General features: G+C 36.5%; 1 protein-coding gene across 4 annotated transcripts in view; it reads left to right on the top strand.

Moving 5' to 3' along the window:
• Positions 1-24,251, top strand: part of SYT14 (synaptotagmin 14) — an 86,968-nt gene that overhangs the window by 16,050 nt on the left and 46,667 nt on the right. For 3 of the 4 annotated variants that reach the window (XM_032216671.1, XM_032216670.1, XM_032216673.1), the window contains exons 3-4: positions 15,688-15,852; positions 19,592-19,810. In XM_032216671.1, coding sequence (XP_032072562.1) covers positions 15,688-15,852; positions 19,592-19,810 — 384 coding nt within the window. Of the gene's footprint in view, positions 1-15,687; positions 17,734-19,591; positions 19,811-24,251 lie in introns of those variants that run through there. The other variant, XM_032216672.1, reaches the window with a different exon arrangement.

Here is a 24,251-nt window from a genome sequence, read left to right as displayed (position 1 = left end):
CAAGCAATTGATCCACCAAAACAATATCAGAGAAAATCCCTTTGGGAATTAAATCAAGACAATGAGTGATAGGTTAAGGAAAGCTACATTCTAAAATCTGAGCTTTCTTTCAATTGGTTCAGCAATAGTAGTTGTCTATAACTGAGAAGGTAGACAGATAAATCAAATCCCCCCTCAGGGAAAAGGGCGGCCTATAAATAATAAACTAAACTAAACTAAATCAGGATGATGATGGCTCTGAGCCCAAGCCTCAATTTTAAAGGATCCAGCTCCATCTGCACACCATGTTACAAGAAGAGGGTATATGGAATAGGACATAGGAAATGGCTTTGAAGGAGAGAAGGAATTGCTACTATCAAGGCAAGAAGAAGTTATGTTTTAATCCTTTTCCAGAAACTAATTCGAGAAAATATCTCAGACAAATTCTTCCCTAATTTCAAATGAAAATAATGTAGGGAGGGAAAAAACATATTCAGGCATGTAACTCCAAGAACATGAAGACATGGAGAAGGTGTTATCAGCTCCTAATTCAGATACTTGTGTATTAGATCCATGCCTTCTTGATTTATTAAAGTTGTACACGAGGTGATGAAGTGGGTCTGGGTGGTAGTTAATTCTTCCTTGAAAAAGTAATCCCACCAATTCTTAAAGAGGTGGTGATGTGCCCCCTCCTCAAACGACCATTGCTCGACCCAGTCAAGCTGTACAGTTTTCACCCAGTTTCAAATCTTCTCTTCTTAGAGAATATTGTGGACAGAGTACTTGTGTGGCAGTTGCAGAGGACCTTGTATCAAACAGATTATCTGGGGTTTAGGCCAAGGTTTGGGACTGAAACGACATTGATTATAGCCATGGATGACCTCTGGTGGGAGCAGGATGATAGTACTACTAGGATGATAGTACATCCATCCTGGCTCTTCTTGACCTCTCAGCAGCATTCGATACATTGATCATGGTATTCTTCTGGGCTGGCTCTAAGAGTTGTGGGTGAGTATTGTACTAGTTCTCCTTCTCCTGGGATTGGTTTCAGTCAGTTCGATAGGCAGGAAGTTATATGGGCCTCCTACTTTGTGGGGTGCTTCAGGACTTAGTTCTGTCTCCTTTCCTATTTAACATATACATGAGGCCACTGTGTGAGTCCTTGTGAGGTTTGGGGTGAGATATCAATATATGAATGGTATCCAGCATTATATCTACTTCAGGCCCTTTGTCTGAAGCTGTGGACGTCCTACCCAGTGTCTGGAGGCTATTCAGGTCTGGATGGGGCAAAATGGGCTCCAACTCAATCCTAGCTGGAGTGAAGTGGGTATTTGGACTTTCCACAGACAATGTTCTTCCATCTCTAGTTCTGGATGTGGTGGCAATATCCCCACTGTCTGGGAGTCTTCCTAAACTCATAGCTCTTACTGGAAGAGCATGGGGCAGCTGTGGCTATGAGAGCCTTTGCACACCTTCAGTTAGTGCAGTGATGGCGAACCTATGACACGCGTGTCAGTGCTGACACGCGTAGCCATTTCGGGTGACACGCACATGCTCCCCAAACTTGTTTCAGCGGCAGCTCTCAGCCTGGGCGGCAGCGTCACACAGGCTGTGGAAGGAGGAGGAGGAGGAGGAGGGAACCAACCAAAGAGAGGCTTTTACCGGGTCTGCGCCCCACAGCCAGGATCGTCCTTGTGCCTCAAGCCGCGTTTCTTCCTGCAAAGCCCTTCGGGCAACCCGAGAGTTCCGCTTGACGCCAGAAGGGCTTTGCAGGAAGAAACGCGGCTTGAGGCGCCAGGACGGTCCTGGCTGTGGGGCGCAGACTCGGTAAAAGCCTCTCTTTGGTTGGTTCCCTCCTCCTCCTCCTCCTCCTTCCACAGCCTGCGTGACACTGCCGCCCAGGCTGAGAGCTGCCGCTGCCGTTGCTGCACAACTGAGGGAGGGAGAGGGAAAGCAGAGGTAGCCTCAAATTCCACCATTGGGACAGGGGAAAGGGCTTGTCCCTCAAGAGTGTGGGGGGATAGAGGTGGGAAGAAGGGGCCCGGCCTGTCCCCAGCGCCCCCCACAGACGGATTACGGATCGAACGCTTCTCTCTCTGCAGCCTTTTTCTGCAAGTCCCAGCTACTCAGCGGGGCGTCATCATTTCCGGGGGGTTGCAGTTTTCCAGCTCAGATATCAGGATCCGCCGGGATTAAGTGGGAGAAAACGCCGCTGGCCGAGCGGAACAAACACATCCAAAGGTTAATCTTATTTTACGAAAACACAACTTCCAAAAGTCGATCGTGGCCTCCGTCAAGAAGCTCTTCCCCCACCCCCCGCCCATTCTGGGGTCTTGGTGTCCCTCAGCTAAGATCCACCCCGGAAAGCAGAACGGGGGCAGCCCTCCTGTAATTCTGGCTGGGTTAAAGAGCAGGGATGGAGGAGCCATATCACACCTTCATTCAAAGGGTGGGGAGGGGGAGGCCCGATAAAGTCCCTCCCTTGGGGTGTCTGAAGTCCCAGCTGAAGCAGCCGAAGGAAAAAGGATAAGCATCCCTCGCTGCCCAATGGCGCTTGGGGTAACCCCGCTGGGCAGAGCCAGTCGAGGCTCATCCTGCAAATGAGGGTTTCCTTTGGGGAGGGCCAGGTGGTTTCAAGCACCCCAAACAGCCAATCTCTCTCTCTCCGTCCCCCTTCCTTTGCTCCTGGGGCTGCAGAACTTTCCATGGGCTCAACAGTAATTGAGTAAAATTCTAAGCCACTGCAGTAGCTGCTTTTTGGTTTTATTTTTTTTAATATTTATCAGTCTCTCTTTTAGTTGAAGAGTTGAAGTCCACAAGGCTTAAAGCTGTCAGGTTTGAAGACCCCTGGGTTTTTTTTCCTAAAGGGTTAGGGGTGCAAGGTTCTTGTAACTTGACAGCTTTAAGACTTGCACGCTTCAATACCAGAGTTTCTGAGCCAACATTTTGGTTGCTAAGCAGGACCGTTGGTAAGTGATACTGATAATAATATCAAGGGCAACATACGAAATCGACTGATGAACAAAGAAGTTACTAAGCAGCTATGTTAAATAATTTGTTTTTGGTTTATTAAATACAATTATATTGCAATTATATATTTTTGTAGTTTAAACTATAAATTGTGCAAAATTATGTTTTTGTCGAAGTGACACACAACGCGAGTTATGCTCGATTTTTTGCCGATTTTTGACACACCACGCCAAAAAGGTTGCCCATCACTGAGTTAGTGTGTCAGTTTGTGCCCATTCTTGGACCAGGAGGCCCTGCACACCATCATCACCATGCCCTTTTAAATTCCTGCTTATGTTCTATAGGGCTACCATTGAAAAGCATTCAGAAACGTCAATTGGTGAAAAATGTGTCTTTATGAATAATTTATGAATAATAGATGGTGCCAGCTACACTGCCTATGTGATACTATTACTTTGTGAGATGCACTGGCTGCCGGTATGCAATTCAAGATACTGTTATCTTTAAAGCCCTATAAGTCTTGTAGTCTGCCGGCGGCCTATGGAGTTGGCAGCAGAGTCAGAAAGTGAGGACGTTGGGGAGGAATCTGGGCCAGTCTTGGAGTCTGGGGAAGGCTTGGATGAGGGCTCTGCATCAGAGGCAGACAGGGGGCCAGGGCCATCTGTTAGTTATGTGCTGCCTCTGGAGTCTCCGGAACCTGACATCAGCGAGGCAGAAGAGCAGTGTGAGCCTGTGTCTAGTGTGCGCATGTGCAGAGCTGCCAGAAGGCAAGAATAGTTAAGACAAAAAGGATGACTTGGGAGTAAGGCTTGGAGATGATTGGCTCCTCCCATAAGACATAAAAGAGGAGCAAATGGACGTGAGCCTTTGCAGGAAGCAATTAGTTCATCTAGTCAGTTCAAGCTCTAATAAATCCTGTTTGATTCTATGCTTGTTTGGCCTTGCAGAACTAATTGGCAATTAGGTCTCTGACAGAGTTTCAAGGGAGATAAATGTGGGTGCTTATCAACATTACCCTGAAAGACTTTGGCAACTCGAGCAGACACCTGTCAGACTCTTTACAATAGCAATAGCAATAGCAGTAGACTTATATACCGCTTCATAGGGCTTTCAGCCCTCTCTAAGCGGTTTACAGAGAGTCAGCATATTGCCCCCAACAATCTGGGTCCTCTTTACAGACTGTTTGGGAAACAAAGGCTGTGAATGATTATAATTTTAAATAAAATAGGTTTTTTGGGACTAAGATTGTGATTTATGCTTTCTCAGGAAGCCTAGGTCAGAACAATATGGCTCGGGACTGATTTACTTGAGGGACTGCCTTTTTTCAAGAGTTTCTACCCATCCAACCTGACCCAACATATTGGGCATGTTCTAGACCCTGTCAGGCAAAGAGTGTCAACTGGAGGGAATTAGAAGACAGGCTTTTTCAGCTGTAGCCTTTTCTTTGTAGAATATTCTCCCCTTGGAGATTAAAATGGCCCTAACCTTGTTGACTTTTTGCAAAGCTTTAAAAACATGGCTATGTACCCAGACCTGTGGCTCAGAATGTATTAAGGGCCCCCTTACTTGGCTCTACTAATTTACTAATTAATCATCAAGGCTGCTGTTTGTATTTATTTTGTAGCTGTTTTTTAATTATTTTCATGCTTTTTAAATTGTTTAATTATCACATATAACACCAGAGCCCTCTTTCTCAATGTGTGCTGTTCTGTAGATAAAAAATAGTATACCTTTGATAAATTAAAATGATTTCTTTGTAAAAATATTTTACAGGAAAAGAAGAACTAGTTTGTTCAGTGGCAATTTTCCCTCCTTTTCTTCTAAACCACCATCAATCTGTTGTGATATTCAGTTCCAAAAGCACAAGCCCCATTAAGCTTTGTTTGATTAATAGAATTAATCATTTAGTTATGTGGATCTAGATCATGTGGTATAGTCCAAACCCAGCTTTGGTTGAAGTTATTCTTCCCTTTTCAAATATAAATGAAAGTAAGTAGAAATATATTCAAAATATGTTAATAAATCCCAGGTTTTTCAGTATAATGGATTCTATGTCATACTTTGGATGGCTATAACAAATTTAACTTTATCATATATAAAGATACCTGATAAATTTACAACAAAGAAAATAAGGAATAAATTCCTTTCTGTTCCTGACTGTTGATTAATGCACACTGTCAACTCTTTCATACTGTCATTCAGATTTTATGCAAGAGCATACGGTGACTAACTTTGTCATCCTTGTTGATGCTACTATAATAATGGTTTATTAGCATTTTATCTCTTAATGTTCAAATTTTATTGGTGATTGTTGTTTAATTATTTGTACTATAAATGCTTTAGTGGTAAGTAATAAAATACCATAAACTTTGGTACATTTAACAGTAGAGAAATATAATCAGTCAGTTATTCATCCCCAGTCCATAGTCATATTTTATTTTTAGTCTAAAATTTCCGTTTTAATTTAGGGAAACAAACAAGATTACTAGGCCTACTTTACAATACTAGAAACATTGTATGTTTTGTTGATCCTTCACGTTCATTAATATTAGGAAGAGGATAGATTTGATTTGTCAAGGATATAATAATGGAATCACTTTAGGGCTATCTGAAAACATTCCTATGGTCATGTGGCCAGCATGACAATATACCAAGGCAGCTGGTATCCTGTTACCTTCCCACCAAAGTGGTACCTATTTATCTATTCACATTTGCATGCTTTCAAACCGCTAGGTGGGCAGGATCTGGGGCAAGGAATGGGAGCTCACCCCATTGTGCAGTGCTTGGGTCTCAAACCAAGGTTTCAGCTTTTCCGCTGACAAGTTCAGCGTGTTTAACTGCTGAGCCATCACATCCCTATTCCACTATTGTATCATATGCTAAAATAAGCATGTTTATTATAGATTTTTTTGAATTAATCATACCTTGCCAACAGAATCAAAGTTCATAATACATAATGGGATTGTTTGTGGACATAATCATTAAAATGTATGAACTGGAAGCAAAGAAATAATTTATTTTTCCTCCCCCTTTTCATCTACTTTGTAGAATTTCTGCTGATTATAAATAGAGCACATGAGAGTATGAACGATGGTAGAGAACATGACAAGCAACTTTGATATAGGTAACATCTTAAAAGATCCCTCCCCCAGCAAAGCCATTAAATTATGCAGTGAAGTTTATGGCTATATAAGAAATATAATTAATATTTCTTAGATAAGCCTGAATATTTCTTTTGAAATTAGTTATGGATTAAAGTTAGACATTATACCTGTACTTGATTATTATAAAGTAGGTAGTTTTATAAATATGGATAGATTCCAAATTACCTGGATAGATTTCCACTTGTAGAACAAAATTTTCTCTTTTTCTCTTATCCTTTGCCAGTTCAAATCTATTCAAAAAGTTTGAAAGGACAAGAATAATTCTTGTTTTATTGAATAATGTTGTTCTACTAGGACACAGACACAATTGCAAAAAAATCTAAATATTTACTGTTTCCGAATATTTCAGAGTAAAATGTTGCAAGGTATTGAATATTACAATTTCACTAATATACTGTCAAAAAATTCAGTAATGGAAAAAAATCCAACGGCCTGGATGGGACTTTATAAAATCAGTGGAAAATATGGTGGTTGTTTTTTTAAAAATCATATGACTTGTGGATCAACTAATATTATTGGTGCAATAATTATGATTTTCAATCATCCCATATGTTTCTTAGGAACAGACATTCCTTCAGTAGTATAGGTCTCAACTATATAGAACCTCCCCCACCCTTCAGTGTTCTGTAATATATAAACTGTATTGTATTGTTAGTAGGGTTGTATGTAATCTTAAACCAGAGGTGGGGTTGCTAATTTTTTCACTACTGGTTCGGCCGCGCTCCCACATGCGCTCCCGCACACACGTGACGCTTCTGTGCTTGGTGGGTGGAGCCTCCCATCACTGCTACTACAGGTTTGGCTGACTGGCAGCAACCCACCTCTGGTTTAAACATATTTTAACAAACATAATATGGTTTAATGCAGATGTAACTATTATTTAGAGGTGTGTGATTAAATGGCAATAACTATTTCTTTCCAACATTTTATTTCATTGCATTACATAATTTTATTTTTATTTTGAACACCTTGATAAGCATTGGTGTTAATGGTGTATATTATATAAATGAAATTTAAGTTTATATTATTATGTATTAATTTGTTGATTCCTAATGAAATTTTTTTCTTTTTTAATAAAAAATGTTACTTTGTAGCAAATATTATAAAGCTAAATATTAGCATAGTAAGAGGCCGGTGTGGATTAGTGCTGAACGACAAGGATAATAGGTAATGTTCAATTGTATTATTATTTAAGTTTATAATGCAGGATTATATAGTCATAATCCATTCAAAATTAAACACTGCAAACAAATAGATCTAATCAGAATAAATACTATTGAATTTTGTGGAACATACTTCCAGATAAATTTATGTAGGATAGCAAACATCAGGACTCACAAATGAAGGTGAATATATGTGTCTCAGGATAATGTTGCATGATCCAATCTCGGTCCGTCACCGGGACCAGAGGTTTTGACATCTGAGCTTTTGGACTAGCTAGAGAGAAGTTCTTTGAGGATGGTCTCCAGCATGAGTCCAAAAGCTCAGAAGTCAAAACCTCTGGTCCTGGTGACTGGCCCAGATTGAATCCTGCAACATTAAGACTTATTGATTGCTTAGTGGGATCTAAGCAAATAAATAAATCTTTCCTTTCCCAAAATAATGTTTCTTATTTTTTACTTCATTTTGCCCAATATTAAGAGGAATGTTCCAGTTATTTAGAGGAACTGGAAAAAAAATTTAAAGTGTAGGTTGAAGCCCTTTGAATCACTAGTTGACTACTAATGCCATCTAATGGCTGATTCCTGAAATGTCTAAAAAACATTTACCATAGAAAAACATGCCTTTTCACAATACAAATGCACTTTAGATTTTTAAATAAGACATATTGGGAATCTCTTTGACTATTTTCATAATTGTTTTAGCATAAATAAATAAAGCAGTAGTAAACACTATTATATATCATTTGATTTTTACTTGATTTAATTATATATATATGTGTTAGGTTTTCTAAGCTCTAGTTTTTCTATTGCTTTTATTCCAAAGTGGTTATTTATTTGGTATTTACTGTTAGAACTGTTTTCATTTTAATGTCAGTAATTTGCATTTTTGTATATTTGAATTTGATACTTTTTTGGTTTTATTTCGCTTAGTTTTTAATTATGCTGTTCTTACTATTATCATCTATGTATATTGCCAGAGTTGAGAGATTATAAATCTAGAGGGACAAGAAAAGAATATCTCATCTTATATTCTGAAATCTCTGCAGTGGTTCATTGATATTTAGTATCTCAATGCTCATCATGACCTGCGAGAAATAGATTTTGGGCTAATGCTATTTTCTTAACATTGTGAGAACCCTGTCATCTATGGATGGGCATGCTACCACTTTTTAATAAGGGCTTCTTTAGTTGCAGGTGATGGAGGAGGACATAATAGTGCTTACATTATTTCCAGAGAAATAGTGACATTTTGCTTCCGTACCAGTTTTCATGACCCTTGGGCCATTATGGAGGCTTTCCTTTCAGGACTGCCTGTTGTGACCTATCATCTCAGATTTTCAACCTAGCCTAATGCCTCAATTCAATAGCAAGTTGCAATGAATGTTAGTAGTTAGCCCAAGAACAGATTAATCACTTACATATCAAGACACAGATAACCACCACTTCTTTCTAGAATTGTGATTCCCTCAGCTTGTTGATTGCACGGCAAGAAAAAATGTACCAACTTTCAGCTTTGCTCCTGCTATAAATAGTGCTTGCACTTACACTTGGCAATCGCTAGATTTCTTCTTTAATGATTTTATTAGTTATTTTTAACTTCAAATTGAATTTACTTTGAAAGCATAAGTATATTAATTGGCTATGATGGGTTTCAGATAAAGCCCATATTGGTTTCATTTGTACACAAGGTAGATAACATTTCACTGACATCATTAATAATTAAGCTATCAATGACATGCAGTGAGATAAATATACAAGGCCATATGCCATTGGAAATTGTGAGTCAACACTTTATGTAAGTTAAGAAAACATTACAGATGTAATTATATCTATTTTATCTTGCTAAATAATATTTATATGTCTGTATTGAAGTACAGTTGAAATTTTAAGTGCGAAAGAAATACTTATTTTGTGGTAAAGAAATATGTTTTCTGTTTTTTTAATTTGCAAATGAAAAAATATATAGTAAAATTTAGTAAATTTTAAAGTAAGTATTTGTAGTTCTATATGTATTAACAACATTAAATGAAACTATTCAGGCTTGATAAAGATGTTTAAAGGATTGATAATAGTTAGAAAATGTATCATTCATTTAAAATTTTAATAGCTTTCAAGATGCAATTTTGAATAATTATTTAGAATGTCACTGTAGATGTCATATATATAATTAGGATCAATTCCTGGCATTTAAGTTGATATTTCTTTTTGTAATGAATTAATACTGTTTCTGTTTCATTTGCGTCAACTTAAATACTTAACACTGTATTGAGATAGTATATAGCATAATATACTGTACTGTACCTCATTCTTTATTTGAAATAGAAATGCTGCTTGATGCCATTTTTCAACTCAATTGTAGATTTATTAAATGTATTAATATAAAGTCATGTATTTTATATAAAGGTTGTTTATACTCCTTAAAGATGATCCAAGTGTGCAAATTGATACAAGATAGATAACTTCCAAAATTATACATTTGTAATTAAACTAGTCTAGATGATGCTTAAAGTTGCATCATCTTTCCTATATTCCCTTAGCCCCATTAAATAGCATTAGATAAGGGGTTTATTCAAAGGACAGGTAAATATATTTGATTACAGCTTTGTAATTAATATTCTGATTGCATTAAATATGATTTGTATAATATCAATGCTGATTTAATCCCTGATTGTGATGAACAGGACTCCTATATGTTACTAATAGGAGCACAATCTGCAATAGTGACTATTTTGAAAGATAGTTTAATCGTTTGCTGATCCAGGATATTAGTAGTTTTTTTGTTGTTTTCCTGCCACTTTCGAAGTAAGATTATCAGTGTCAGTTTCTCATGAGAAAAGGATTAGATTTAAACCTTTAAGTTTAAACCCTCCTAACCTCATTTATATATCTGTTAGTGGAAAAATAATTGATTATGGTTAAACTGGAGTCAAGCTTCTAACAAAAATGAAAGGAGTGAAATCATATTTGTGCTCTTAATGGTTTTAAGATAAATTCACTTGATTTCCAGTTAAATCAAACTTAAAAATGGTTGTATTCATTTAAAAAAAAAATATGTTACAAACTGTGTAATGTATTCAGATCACTTTAACTATTGTGGGGAAAAACAATAATATTACAAATAATAATGAAAAGTCCTGCCATTTATAATTTGTCACTGCCTGTCTAATAGAAAAAGAATATGAAGCAAAGTTCCTTCATAAATATGAAAGAAAATGTCAAATGGAAAAATGCATTCCTACGTCGGTAGGGCAGAGATCCATAACTTAAGGATCCAGTATTACATATAGCTACAAGAATTTTGAGTGTGGATCTCAGAAATCTCAAATGTTTTTATCAAATTATAACTTGGAATATGAAAGAAGATGATTTTTTTGTTTGGAGAGTAATTATGTTAATTATATTTAATTGTAGCTAAGTAAATGAATCAAAATTCAGCTTTGTTTTTCAAATGACAACAAAAAGTTGACACCTCAGTTTTAAATGCTTCAAATAATTCTTAACTACTGCTATCATCTGTATATACAATGGGCAATAACAGGCCATTGAGTAAATCTTGGATTTCTGATCACATAAAACATATTTTTTTTAAAAAAAAAAAAGTTGAATTTTTCCCAAAAAAATATTTCCACAGTCCAGGAATCCTGTGGCTTCAGAAGCCTTTTCTGTCAGATTGGGAGACATTATACAGTTAGTCATTTTTAACAAATTAGTGAAATCACTGATTGAGGAGACTTATGACTGGTCTTTGTGGTTGCAGCTGTTGCAATATCCCTGCAGCCACACGATCAGGTTTAAAATGCTTGGCAGCTGCCTTGTGTTTATGTGATTGCAACCTTGGCTGCAATCATGTGCCATTTTTCCTAATGACCACACAGGACCTGCCTAATGATGACCACAGGAATGCTACAACTGCCATTGTAATTCAGTGTGGTCATAGGGCACTTTGTGATGCAGTCCTAATTGCCATTGGTAAGCAAGGACTACTTGTATAGGAACTAAATAGCAATATCACGTAGACATATACTGCTTTACAGTGTCTTACAACCCTATCTAAACAGTTTATAGATTCAGCATATTGCCCCCAACAATCTGGTTATCATTTTACCCACCTTGGAAAGATGGAAGGCTGAATCAACCTTGAGCCTGGTGGGATTTGAACTGCCAAATTGCAGTCAGTTGGCAGTCAGCAGAAGTAGCCTGCAGTACTGCACTCTAACCACTGCTTTGAGCAAAGGTTAGCAAACATTTCCCTCCTTCCTGAACAGCTCCACATACAACTTCACATACTGTCTTATTAGTTTTGATGGTCCTAAGATTGCTACTTGCTGTTTCTCTGGTGCTGTACAGCACTGAGAACTGCGGAAACCACATAGAAATACAGGCAATTAGTTTGAAGACCTGTCATGATGCAAAAAGTTTGACTACAGCTACTCTTTGGGATCATTGGAAGAGACAATTTGCCTTCAGTGATAGAATTTATATATAGAAATCATTGATGTCATTCTAAAATAAGAGTCAGCAATTTGTCACTGATTGGTAGTGAAGTTGGATCTAAGTTTTAAAATTATACAGTAGATCCTACATCTAGTCGTCAATGTATGACTTAGCTACCAAATTGAAGTTACAATGCACTCTGAAAAAGCTACTTATGACACAGATGTCCTGTCACAGGCCAAGCACAGACACACAAGAGGCAATTGCAGACTTTTAGTTATAATGTAACAAAAAATCATGCTTGTAACCAAATTCCCACCAGTCTAGCAACTTGGATAAATAAAGAATTTCAAGTTCCAGGGAGTCAGCACAAGAGGGGTCAAATGGTTCTGGAATCATTTGATCATCAGGCATAGAAGAGGTTGTGACTGGTCAGTTCCCAAAAGCACAAGGCAAAGAAATGAGGTGAGGCAAAATGAGGCAAGGCACAAAGAGTTGGAGTAACTGAGGATTGTTTCTGATATCAGCCCTAACTCCAAGCTCCTCAGAACAGCCTGGTGTGTTGGCCTCAGAACCCTGGTCAATTGGCTGTTCAACTGGCATCAACTGCTCATCTTTCATAAATATCTCAAGAGCTAGCTCCATATCATTGTCAGACTCAGAATCCAAAGCCTTAATGACACTGGATTCAAAGTTCCAATATTTGGGTGCCCTCTTCTATCACATAATCACATGTTGAGCTGTTAGCAACTGGCCCATATTTATGGCTGCTTCAAGTATCATATGATCACAATTAAGTAATCCTAGACTTGGTACTGTAATGGAGCCTGCCCATTACAGTTGTAGGTCATTGAAGTCATGAAGTGAAGCATCCATGTGATCGCTTTGCTCAATTACTAAAAATTGCTTAAAAAATGGAGCAAAAGAGCTGCCTTTTGAAAGAGAATAGGCAGCTCCCTTGTAGGCACAGAACCGATGTGCTGGGCTGGAGAAAGGAAGCTTTGGAACACAGTGATTCGAGTTAACTTTCTCTAGCCAAGTACTTTCCTCTCATTCTTTCTTTCTAGTTCAGGGTAGGGAGCTGGTGTGATGCACTGGATAAATGATACTAGGAGAGTTTCATTTTTCTGGAACAACATAGCAATTGCCTTATCCTCTCTGGATTTTCTAGCCCACAGTGGGGAAGGGAGCTGATGCACTGTGCTGTAAAAACAAAGCAACTTGAAACCTTCCCTGCTGGCTTCTCAGCTGACTTTCTGAAGAAGCCAGAAGGGAAAATTTGCAAATGCTAATCACATTTCACAGAGATATTAGCAACCTATTGTAAGTGCACAACCCAGATCATAATCATGTGGCTGCAGGGGCACTGCAGTGACCATAATTTCAAGTAATGATTGTAAGTTCCTTCATTTAGCACCACTGTAATTTAAACAGCCATTGAATGTAATTGAGGACTACCTGCATGACAATTTTGCTGGAAACTGGCATTTATTTCTGATTTCTGGGAAAACTGCCCCATAATAGAAGTAGTACTTACAACACAACACAATACAATACAATAGCAGAGTTGGAAGGGACCTTGGAGGTCTTCTAGTCCAACCCACTGCCTAGGCAGGAAACCCTCTACCGTTTCAGACAGATGGCTATCAAACATCTTCTTAAAGACTTGCAGTGTTGGGGCATTCGCAACTTCTGGAGGCAAGCTGTTCCACTGATTAATTGTTCTAACTGTCAGGAAATTTAACCTCAGTTCTAAGTTGCTTCTCTCCTTGATAAATTTCCACCCATTGCTTCTTGTTCTACCCTCAGGTGCCTTGGAAAATAGTTGGACTCCCTCTTCTTTGTGGCAACCCCTGAGATATTGGAACACTGCTATCATGTCTCGCCTAGTCCTTCTTTCTCTTAAACTAAACATACCCAGTTCCTGCAACCGTTCTTCATATGTTTTAGTCTCCAGTCCCCTAATCATCTTTGTTTCTCTTCTCTGCACTCTTTCCAGAGTCTCCACGTCTTTTCTACATCGTGGCGACCAGAACTGAATGCAGTATTCCAAGTATGGCCTTACCAAGGCATTATAAAGTGGTATTAACACTTCATATGATCTTGATTCTATCCCTCTATTTATGCAACCTAGAACTGTGTTGGCTTTTTTGGCAGCTGCTGCACACTGCTGGCTCATATTTAAATGGTTGTCCACTAGGACTCCAAGATCCCTTTCACAGTTACTACAACTGAGCAAGATACCACCTATATTGTACCTGTGCATTTTGTTTTTGTTGCCTAAATGTAGAACCTTATTCTTTTCACCATCAAATTTCATTTTATTAGATAGTGCCCAATGTTCAAGTTTGTCAAGATCCTTCTGTATCTTAAGCCTGTCTTCTGGAGTGTTGGCTATTCCTGCCAGCTTGGTGTCATCTGCAAATTTGATGAGTTCCCCATTTATTCCCTCATCCAAATCATTGATGAAGATTTTGAAGAGTATTGGGTCTAAAACAGAGCCTTGGGGTACTCCACTGCATACTTCCCTCCATGTAGATGTAGTTCCATTGTGGACTACATGTTGAGTGCGGTTGGTCAGCCAGTTACGAATCAATCTGGTGGTGATGCTGTCTAACGCACATTCTTCTACTTTATCTAGTAGTAGGTTATGGTCTACCTTATCAAATGCCTTACTAAAGTCCAAATAAACTATATCGATGGCATTCCTCTGGTCCACTAATTTTGTCACATTATCAAAGAATGCAATAAGATTAGTCTGGCATGATCTGTTTTTGAGAAACCCATGTTGGCTTTTGGCTATTACTTTGTTTGCTTCTAGGTGTTCGCTAATTCGTTGCTTGATTATTTTTTCCAGAATCTTTCCTGGTATTGAGGTCAGGCTGATAGATCTGTAGTTTTTTGTTAATTTTTACTTTTGTGGCAAGCCTTTCTTCATTGTGAGCCTTAGCTTTCCTCACTTCATCTTTACAGGCTCGGGCTATTTGCTGATATTCTGCCTTAGTTATATCCCCCTCTTTCCACTTTTTATACTTCCCTTTTTTGTCTTTCAATTTGTCAGAGAGTTCTTTATGGAGCCATGCTGGTTTCTTTTGGGAGCTGTTATTTTTCTTCTTCATTGGTATTGTGCTAGACTGGGCTTTTGTAATCTCATTTTTCAAAATTTCCCAAGCTTCTTGAGATGTTTTCCCCTTGAGGATTCTCATCCATGGAATTTTCCCAAGCTCTCTCTAAGTTTATTGAAATTAGTTCTCTTAAAGTCCAAGACTCTAGTTTGACTTTGTTCTACTACTTGTGTTTGCATAATGTTGAATTCCAATATTGCATGGTCACTTGCCCCCAGGGTTCCTATGGCTTCAACATCTTCTATCATTTCCTCTTCGTTAGTGAGAATTACAGCCAATATGGCTGATCCCCTTGTTCCCTTCTCTACTTTTTGGGAGACAAAGTTGTCTGCTAGGTTTGTTAGGAACCTGTTGGATCTTCCACTTGGTGCAGAGTTTGTTTCCCAGTTGATGTCAGGGTAGTTAAAATCTCCCATTACTATTGTGGTGTGCTTCCTACATAACTTAGTTAGCTGACCAGCAAAAAGTTCATCTACTTTCTCTTATATACCGCTTTAAAGTGCTTTTACAGCCCTCTCTAAGTGGTTTACAGAGTCAGCATATTGCCCCCTAAAATCTGGGTCCTCATTTTACCCATCTCAGAAGGATGGAAGCCTGAGTCAACCTTAAGCCTGATCAATAGATTCACTTAATCATGGTGTTCATTTAATAATTATTGCAAAATATTGTAAAATTGAGCATGTCCACATGGTGACTCTCTTCATGACCATCATGACTTAGGACTAAAATTGTGGGTTCAAGTATGATCATAAGTTGAGGACTACTTGCATATAATTTAGGGTGAGAAGTGATAATCTGATTATTATAAATGGTGTTATTCTTGCACTCTGATTATGGTTTTGTTTCTTCTAGTATCTCCTGAGGCAGTTGGATTTCTATCAGCAGTTGGGGTACTTATCATCTTGCTGTTGATTCTTTTTCTGTATATTAACAAGAAGATGTGTTTTGAAAATATTGGAGGCCTCCCAGACCTCAATTCCCATTACACTAGCAGAAAAAATTCACAGGACAAACTGCGTAAGTATAAAATTCTTCAACATATGATTTTGAAGGACATAGGTAACTTCTATTTACATATCTGGTAAATTCATAAATATTTTAATTCATGTATCTGTAGTGATTGGTCATAATTATTTATTTAGGGAATCTATTTTATTTAGTTGAAGCTTTTAAAACATTGGGAAAAACATTTTCCTATATACAATTAATAAACTATATCATCATGCTAATATATAGCAAAACAAATGTATTTTACAACATATATGAGATTCCTCAATATAAAAAGCTAGAGGTGGAAGAGACCATTTTCGTTGTATTTAAGTACAGTGACGATAAAGATTATACTTATACTATCCAGCTGAAGCTAAGATTAGTTACTGAATTATTTCTATTCTGATACACTGGCCTTTCTGACTACTGAGTGCACCATCATACCCCTAACCTGGATGTTGATGCAGTGTAATAAAACATCTAATTGATGAATAGGGTGGATTGGTTTTGCCTTTTATTTACATTGAGTGCAACCAGAAATTAGATAAATCCATTAATTTAAATTAGGCTTTTTTGTTTAGATTTCTTTAGATCACATCTATGCTCTATAATGTTTACAATCTGGAATGGAATATGTTAGGCTATATAAATTCTTTAAACTAGAAAAAGGCAGGGGATGTATATTATTGATTATTGTTTTGTACCAGCCCAAAACATATTCATTTTGATATATTATTTAAATTTTCCTTTGCAGGTGTAAAATAAAATCCAATATTTTAAATATTTTAAATATTTTCAATATCTGATTATAAGTAGTTCACATTTTACTATAATATTATAAGAATCCTAGAAAAGGAATGATTCTGGCTTCATAAAGAAAATATTTGTTCTTGTTTATTACATTTAAGAAAATAAAATCAGAAGACTAATGTTAATTGCCCTTTAATTAATGGTAAATAAATTGCAAGAGTGAGACATTAACAATATTGTAATTTTCTTGTAATATTAATTTATTAATATAGAATTGAAATATGTCATTTTTCAAACATTTGCAACAAAATCTTAGTCTTCCTTCTGTGTCTTCTCTGGTTGACACATTAAGTAATGCTGTAGATGATTTTACTGGTGTGGTTGGTGATGTCAGCTACACAGTAGCTGACTCTGTTACAGAGCAGGTAACAAACATGTTCAGCAATTTTCGGACAGAAAGTACAACTACAGTGCAAGAAGATAAACCTCTATTAGATAAAGATGAAAAAATAACATCACTAAATAACATTAAAGAAAATTTTGTGACAGAAGAATGTGTACCTGAAGAAAAACAAAGACAGAGTACTTCTTCAAAAAAATGTACAAATAATGGTAGGGAGTTTTGTCCTAATAAAGGCAAAGTAGATTCTCAGCAAAATGATCATGAACCAAAGATTTTTTTTAATGAGACAAAAATTTGTGACACACATGTAAAACATGCTCAATGTAAAATTAATTACTTAGAAAAACATATATCAAAAAATAGTAGAGAGAATTACAGTACTTATAAGCCAGAAGAATTTCTTAATCAAGAACCAGATAGACAGTCACATACTGTATCAAACCAATCTAATGAAAGTTTGTCTGAAAAAATAAAACAAAAACCAACAGAACTTGACTTGAAAAACACTCAAGAAGTACACAGTATTTCATTCATGTGTTTGGAAAAAACTGAGGAACAAACACTAGAACTGTCAGACTCAAGATCTGAAAAACTAAACCGTTTTCATCAAGTAAAAGGAAAGAAATACAAGACACTTGTGACAAAGCAAGAAAAAAAGGTAACATCTGAACTTGCAAAGAAAAGTGAACAGGAAAAGACTAAGTACTCAGAAAGTTTTTTAAAAGAAGTGAGTAGTAAGAAGACACCAGAAAAAGGTGAGGTGTCATATCATAGCCATACTTTTTATATGTTCAACCTTTCCTGGATCTTTTACTACATTCTTCTTAGGTGTTTTATGGAATTAATTTATCTATAAAACAATTATATATATATATATATATATATATATATATATATATATATATATATATATATATATATATATATATATATATATATATATATTTCTAGAGCTGTAGCTCTCTTTTTATGAATGAAAGTACAATTCATAAAATGTCTCTTCTTTCACCACTTCCAAATTTTATCTCTGTGGCTCAGAAGGGCTCTCTAATAAGACTATGTAATATTTGGATTTGAAGGCAAAAAGGTATTTCAGAGTAATGCAGCAGCACACATGTAATATCTGTCTCCTGCCACTCTTCAAAATGAGCAATGTTTTTGTAGAAAAAGATGCTGTAAACACTCCAAAAGAAGATGCATTTTGTTTAAGGAATGGTACCGTTCATGTTCCCAAAATATTCCAAAAATATCATTTTGTGTTCGAATCCAAAGTAATATACATCCTAATCTGATGATGAGAGGTTTTGAGAGATTTTCAGGTAACAACAGAGGATCAGAGTCAATGAAAAACGATTATCTAAATTGTGTTCTATTCTTGCTAACATTGTATACAATTTCTGAATGTTGATTTACATAATTTACTGATATATCTCTAAGGTTTCAAAACATTTTTCTGTACTGAAAATTTATATTTTCTTAAGTACGTTATTAAATTTTCTCACTTTTCCTCTGTTTTTCTTGTCTTTGTATGCATTGTATTTAATAAAAATAATACTTTTCATAGTTTACAAAGCATGCCTGGTCTGGCCCTTCATGAGGTGTTGGCTATGTGAGGCCTTCTTCCCGATCTCAGGAAGAAACTGCAATATATGATAATGGGAATGGGCTGCCTCATAAAGAGCCTGACTGGATATGCTTGGTTAACTGAGGCAGTGGAACACAGGGAAGCAGGAGTAGTGGAGTGCAGGGGAGCAAAAGGCCAGAAATGGGGTGAAGTAGGTGGGTGTGGGAAGTTGAAACACCTGTGCAGTCATAAGTGTGAGGAGACTACCAAGGGCTTGAATTTTGATGACATATCCACAGTGATGCTACAACAGCATGATTTTGGGGATGGGTGTAAGTATCTGAAGTTAAACCACTACAGTTTGAACAATTAAGTTTGAACAATTGCTGAATGAATAGTCGTAACTCAAAAACCATTTGTGTGAATCTTCAGAAATAATAGTAAAAGAGAACCACCAACATAGAAATTATGATGTCATAATGCTTGTTAAGAAAAAGACTTGTTTTAGACACAACTCCTGATGACTTCTTGGACTCATCCATTAATCTGCATAGCAACAATATAGAATGATTTCCTATTGTTTTCTTCCACTATATTTTTTGACTTCCCAATGTAACTTGCAACCTTGCAATTTTCTTGTGATCTTCTTTTCAAATATTAATAGAATCTGATCCTACTGAGGTTTTCTGCTCAAAAAGAAAAACATTTTTTTAATAAAGATATGTATCCAACAAACAGAATAATGTAAACAGCTTGTTTCAATGTTATTTATAAATCTGATACCTAGATTTTTAGAAAGAAAAACGAGAAATTCAGTGAAATACTTAGATGGAATAAAAGAAAACACAAATGGGGGGATTTAATTATTGAGAACCTGATTATTTCTTCGCTAGACGTTTTGTGCTTTCTGAAACATTAATAGAAATAATAAATGAATAAATTTACATTGATTGTCGAGTTATTTTGATATATAAGATTCTCAGTGATAAACTAAATATAACTTTAGGATGGTACCATCTGTTAATTTTTTTTCTCTTTTCCCAAAATAGATAATTTATATATAAATAAGGACCAGCATGGTTCATCATCGGAGAGTGAAGATGAGGCACTGGGTAAATACCATGAAGCCTTGTCAAGAACCCAGAGTTCATGGCCACCAGCAGGCAACAGTAGACAACAGAAAAATTATCGCTGGGAAACCAGACAAAAATATAGCCCTTTGTCTGCAGAGTATGATGGGTATAGTAGCGAAGCCTCTGTAGATGAAGGTATGACATGATTTTCTATCGTTCTTGTTTTTCATATTTATTAAAATGTATTTTAAAGATATTGAATTTGTAAGATTAAAAACTGTAGATGACAGTACACCTAAAAATGAGTGTATTTTTTAAATAGTTTAGGATTTGCAATAGTGGGGAATATCTGTAGCTCAGGTATAGGATGAAGGTGAAGATTCGTTATCTGAGCTTGTGGGTGGGTTTCTGAATGTTTCATTATCAGACTAGATAATGTCTTCAGCAGAGTTTAGGACAGAAGGAATACTGACACTGACATTCCCTAAACCTTGCTGAAGATGTTACCTAGCTTGGTAATGAAACATTTGGAAACCAACCCACAAGCTCGGAGAATGAACCTTCAACCTGAGTTTAGGATTTGTGGGTAAAAAATATGTTGTTTGTTTTCTAAGTTCTTAGTGTATGTAAAGTCAACTTTAAAGCAAGCAACAAATGTAAAATCTTGATTTAAAAGACCAGTTGATAAGGAAGGATGTCTGTTATTCTGACTGTTCATTCATCATAACAATTTTTCTGTTAATTGCATGAGAACAACAGTATGAGCATTGATTCAATTTACATTATGCCAATTTTTGCCAGTTTCATAATTTACACAAATGACAATTTTTTATTCAAATTTTCATTATAGAAATGACAAATTTGTGTAATGATGTTATTGCAAATGACATAAAGTGCTATAGAAAGTTGCATACAAACTTCATTGTAAAATAAAAATTAAAATTACCGATGAATCAATTCCTGCTAACTTTGGAGCTTATCAAGCTGCCCCTCCTGCAAGGGAAGGGGCAAGCTCTTCAGTTAGCCCATCCTAATTACCTGAAAGACCTGATAGAATTCCAAAGGAAACTTGGGGTAGTTTCTGAAGCTCTGATTTATGCTTCAATTGAGGCCTTAATCACTGCTTAGCATGAACAAGGGACAGCAGCCTTAGATTGGATCTAATAAAGTCTCCATGTGGTTGAAGCCCAGATGTACTCCTGGTTCTCAGAGGAACTGTGGGAGATGAAGTAGCATAAGAGATGCCTATATTACCTCTGGTGGAAGATGAAGAATGATTCTGACCAGATAAAGTAAGAGCCTTTATTAAGGATTAACTTGTGGTAACAAGGGTGGTGAAACATGCCTATTTCTTTGACATTGAACCTGCAGATAAGTCGCCTGGTGACATTTTTTTAGGTGATCTGGTCCTTTCTGGATAAGAAAGTGGTTAGATAAACCTTTCTGGGGTCACTGTGAAAACTATGCCAAGCACCTATTGAAAACATTTTTTTAAGAATCCACTCAAAACTGACTTCCAGCAGTTCTGATCCTAGGGAGATGAACAGGCCTTAGTCTTGTCTGGTTATCTGGGCTCAATTTGATTATGTGGCTTTTGAAAAGATGGATCAGCATCTTTGGGTACCAGTGTACCTTTTGGGTACCAGTGTATTAGACCAATCTCCTTCCTGGCTGATCAAGGCCTCCTGAGAACACAGTTGGATTCAAGTAATAATAAATGCTTCCTTATTGGAATGGTATTTTCATCTATTTCAAAGGAGGTGATAGTCTGCCCCTTCTTAAAAGGCCATGCCTGGACCAGTGGTGGGTTCCCAATTTTTTTACTACTGATTCGTTCATGCATTCGTCCAGGTAGGTGGAGCCTCCCGCCACTGCTACTACCGGTTCACCCGAACCGGGAGCAACCCACCTCTGTCCTGGACCCAGTAGTACTGAACAGTGTTTTGCCAATCTTCATCCTTCTTTTGTTCCTCTTTTGGAGGAAATGAATTAACTGTATTATCAGTTAAATTTTAGTCTAGAGCATAATACTGGGACAAAACTACTCATGCTTATCAGTGATCTCTAATGGAGCTGGAACTGGTGATGCAACTATCCTAGCCTCTTATATCACCCAGTGGCTTTCATTACCACTGACCTAATATACTTCTGGATTATTTATGATTGGAAGAAACTCCAGTTTACATCCTAAGGGGGGAGAGGGGCTACAATTTTATTGAGAAGTGGTAGAACTTCAAAAGGTTCGGGAGGAAGTGGGTTATCTGGATCTATACTTAGAAAACCTAGAATATTATTTTTTCTTAGAATATAGTGTTTCTCTTAGGCGCTGCCTGGAGTGTCCAAGCATGGGTTAACTTCAGCTTGCTACCCAAGGAACTGAGTTTAAATTTGATTGTAGCTCCGCCTCTTGGTTGCCTCAGAGGCTCAGTTTTAAAAAACTCAGTCGCCCTATAGGACGTCTTTTGCTGAGCTCCAGTTCTTGGGCATCAACCTGGACTCAGAACCTTCTTGTGAGAGATTGTAGCTCCCTTTATTTTTGTTTTTGTTTATTCCTTGGGTTATTCCCTATGTTTTTCCCTTAGGAAATTAGGAAATAGGAAACCTATTCCCTAGGCTATTCCCTTAGGTTATTCCCTAGCAATAAATTATGTCATAGCTTCAGGCTATGAGTGAAGCGCTACTTGTTTATGGTATGGTATGAAATAGAAAGTATGAATAGTGTTGGGCAAGCATGCTAAGAGTCTGAAGGCCAGAACAAATTTTTACTTTTGCATTATTAGGATATAGTAATCAGTTGCAGGATACCAAGCCTATAGTTTTTTTAAGGAGCAGTCAGATATTTGTAAGATAATAGCTGCTCCAGGAGGAAATTGCCTTTTAGACAGATTTTTTTAAATAAACTTGATTATTATTTTTTGCATTCTTACTGTCTTTTACAGGATTTAGTCATTGTCATGTTTTTTAAATTAACGATTGTATTATTTTGTTCATTGTTGTAGACTTCTTCAGAAGGTAGTGCACATAATAAAATAAAAATGTTATTAATATAAACAATCAAAATATGTTTATTTTACTAAAACTAGTTTAATCTGAAATATGGAAACTCAGTACTTTTTCTAGGAGTGATTTTTGGAAGGCATGAATTGGAAAGTTGGTAAAAGTGAACTGTAAGGAATCACTAACAATGCTGGTAAGGGAAATCCTACTGTAGCTGTATGGAAGAGAGGAAGAGACAAATAGCTTAATATTCTTTCTAGATCAGTTACTTTGCTTGGGCTGTGCAAAAATTCAACTGCTATTTTCTTTTTATTTTTTTCCATCATAGTTTCCACAGTGAAACTATATTTTGGGAATCTGGAAAGTTGATGGATCAGATCTGTTGTTTGTTATCTAAGACACTACGATGTGTCATTCCTAAGCAGTGGAATGTGGTATTTTAGGAGCTGTATTTGGCTTCTGCTTATTAGTTTTATCATGTGAATACTGTTGTATATTTTATTCTTAAAAATGTTTCTTTTATGTATTCTGTATTTTTAATATATTGTTATCCTTCTTCATTATTGACCTGGTCAAAATGATAGATTTGAAGTAAAATATATAATTGCATAATTATTACTCATACCAATATCTGTCACACATAGTACCATGCCCAGCAATGAACCTCATATCTCCAGAAACTTAATATCACACAGTTAACTGTAGAAGCTTCATGGATGTGACATGATTAAATAAATAGCTTTTATTTTAAAAATAAAAAGCATATATTAAAAGCAATAACATCAAACTTTTGTTCTGCATTTACTCAATTTCCTAATCAAATTTTTTAGCAGAACTAGCAAGGTGGCTAGAAATACAGTAGGTACCCAAACTTTAAAGTACCACTGTACACAAAAGTCAGATTTCCTCATCCCTTCCTTTTTATTGAATATATGAGATTTAAATCTTTTGAATAAATTGGGAACCTCTGTTTGTTTGGATCAAGGAGCTCCTGCTCCTGAGTTGGGAAAACAATATCTCCTGAACAACTCTGAGAATATAGCTAGAATTATCCTAAGAAACTAGGTTAAGGTAACCAGTAAAAACAAGCAGAGGAGTTTGCCCTAATTTTTTTCTGTACATAGAAATAGGTAAATGTTTGATTTATTTTGATTTGTGCTGTTTTATAAATGTTAGATAAAACTTTTAGTTTCTTGTATTTATGTCTCTGTATAACTTGTGGAGAAATTAATGTATATAGTACTTGGGATGAATTCAGTTTTAGTGTCTCATAATAATGTTTTTCTTGATAAGAGAGAGGAGATAATATCCTGAACTGTGTAGTAAATTAGCAGTTTGTAGCTGACCAGTACCATCTTGTGGTCGAACTGGAATGCTGCATCTTTGTTTTCCTCAATTGAAAATAGCTATTTCATCAAAACCCTTGATCTACCTTTACTATATCCTTCTCCCCATCAGAATATGTTGTTCTGTGTTAGAATTTGAAGCTAAAATTTGATTTTTTTAATGTTATCTCTTTTTCTTTCTATCACTTTTATGAATTAGTGTGTCTCCCTAAAAGAAATGGCTGGAGCTTTGAATCTATAGTAAAATGTTAGGAAGTGGTTCTGTAGAAATTATCTCATTTTTCCCCTCATCA

Source organism: Thamnophis elegans, chromosome 4, assembly GCF_009769535.1.
Source record: "Thamnophis elegans isolate rThaEle1 chromosome 4, rThaEle1.pri, whole genome shotgun sequence".
Classification (NCBI taxonomy): domain Eukaryota; kingdom Metazoa; phylum Chordata; class Lepidosauria; order Squamata; family Colubridae; genus Thamnophis; species Thamnophis elegans.
This window is presented reverse-complemented; position numbering and strand designations above follow the sequence as displayed.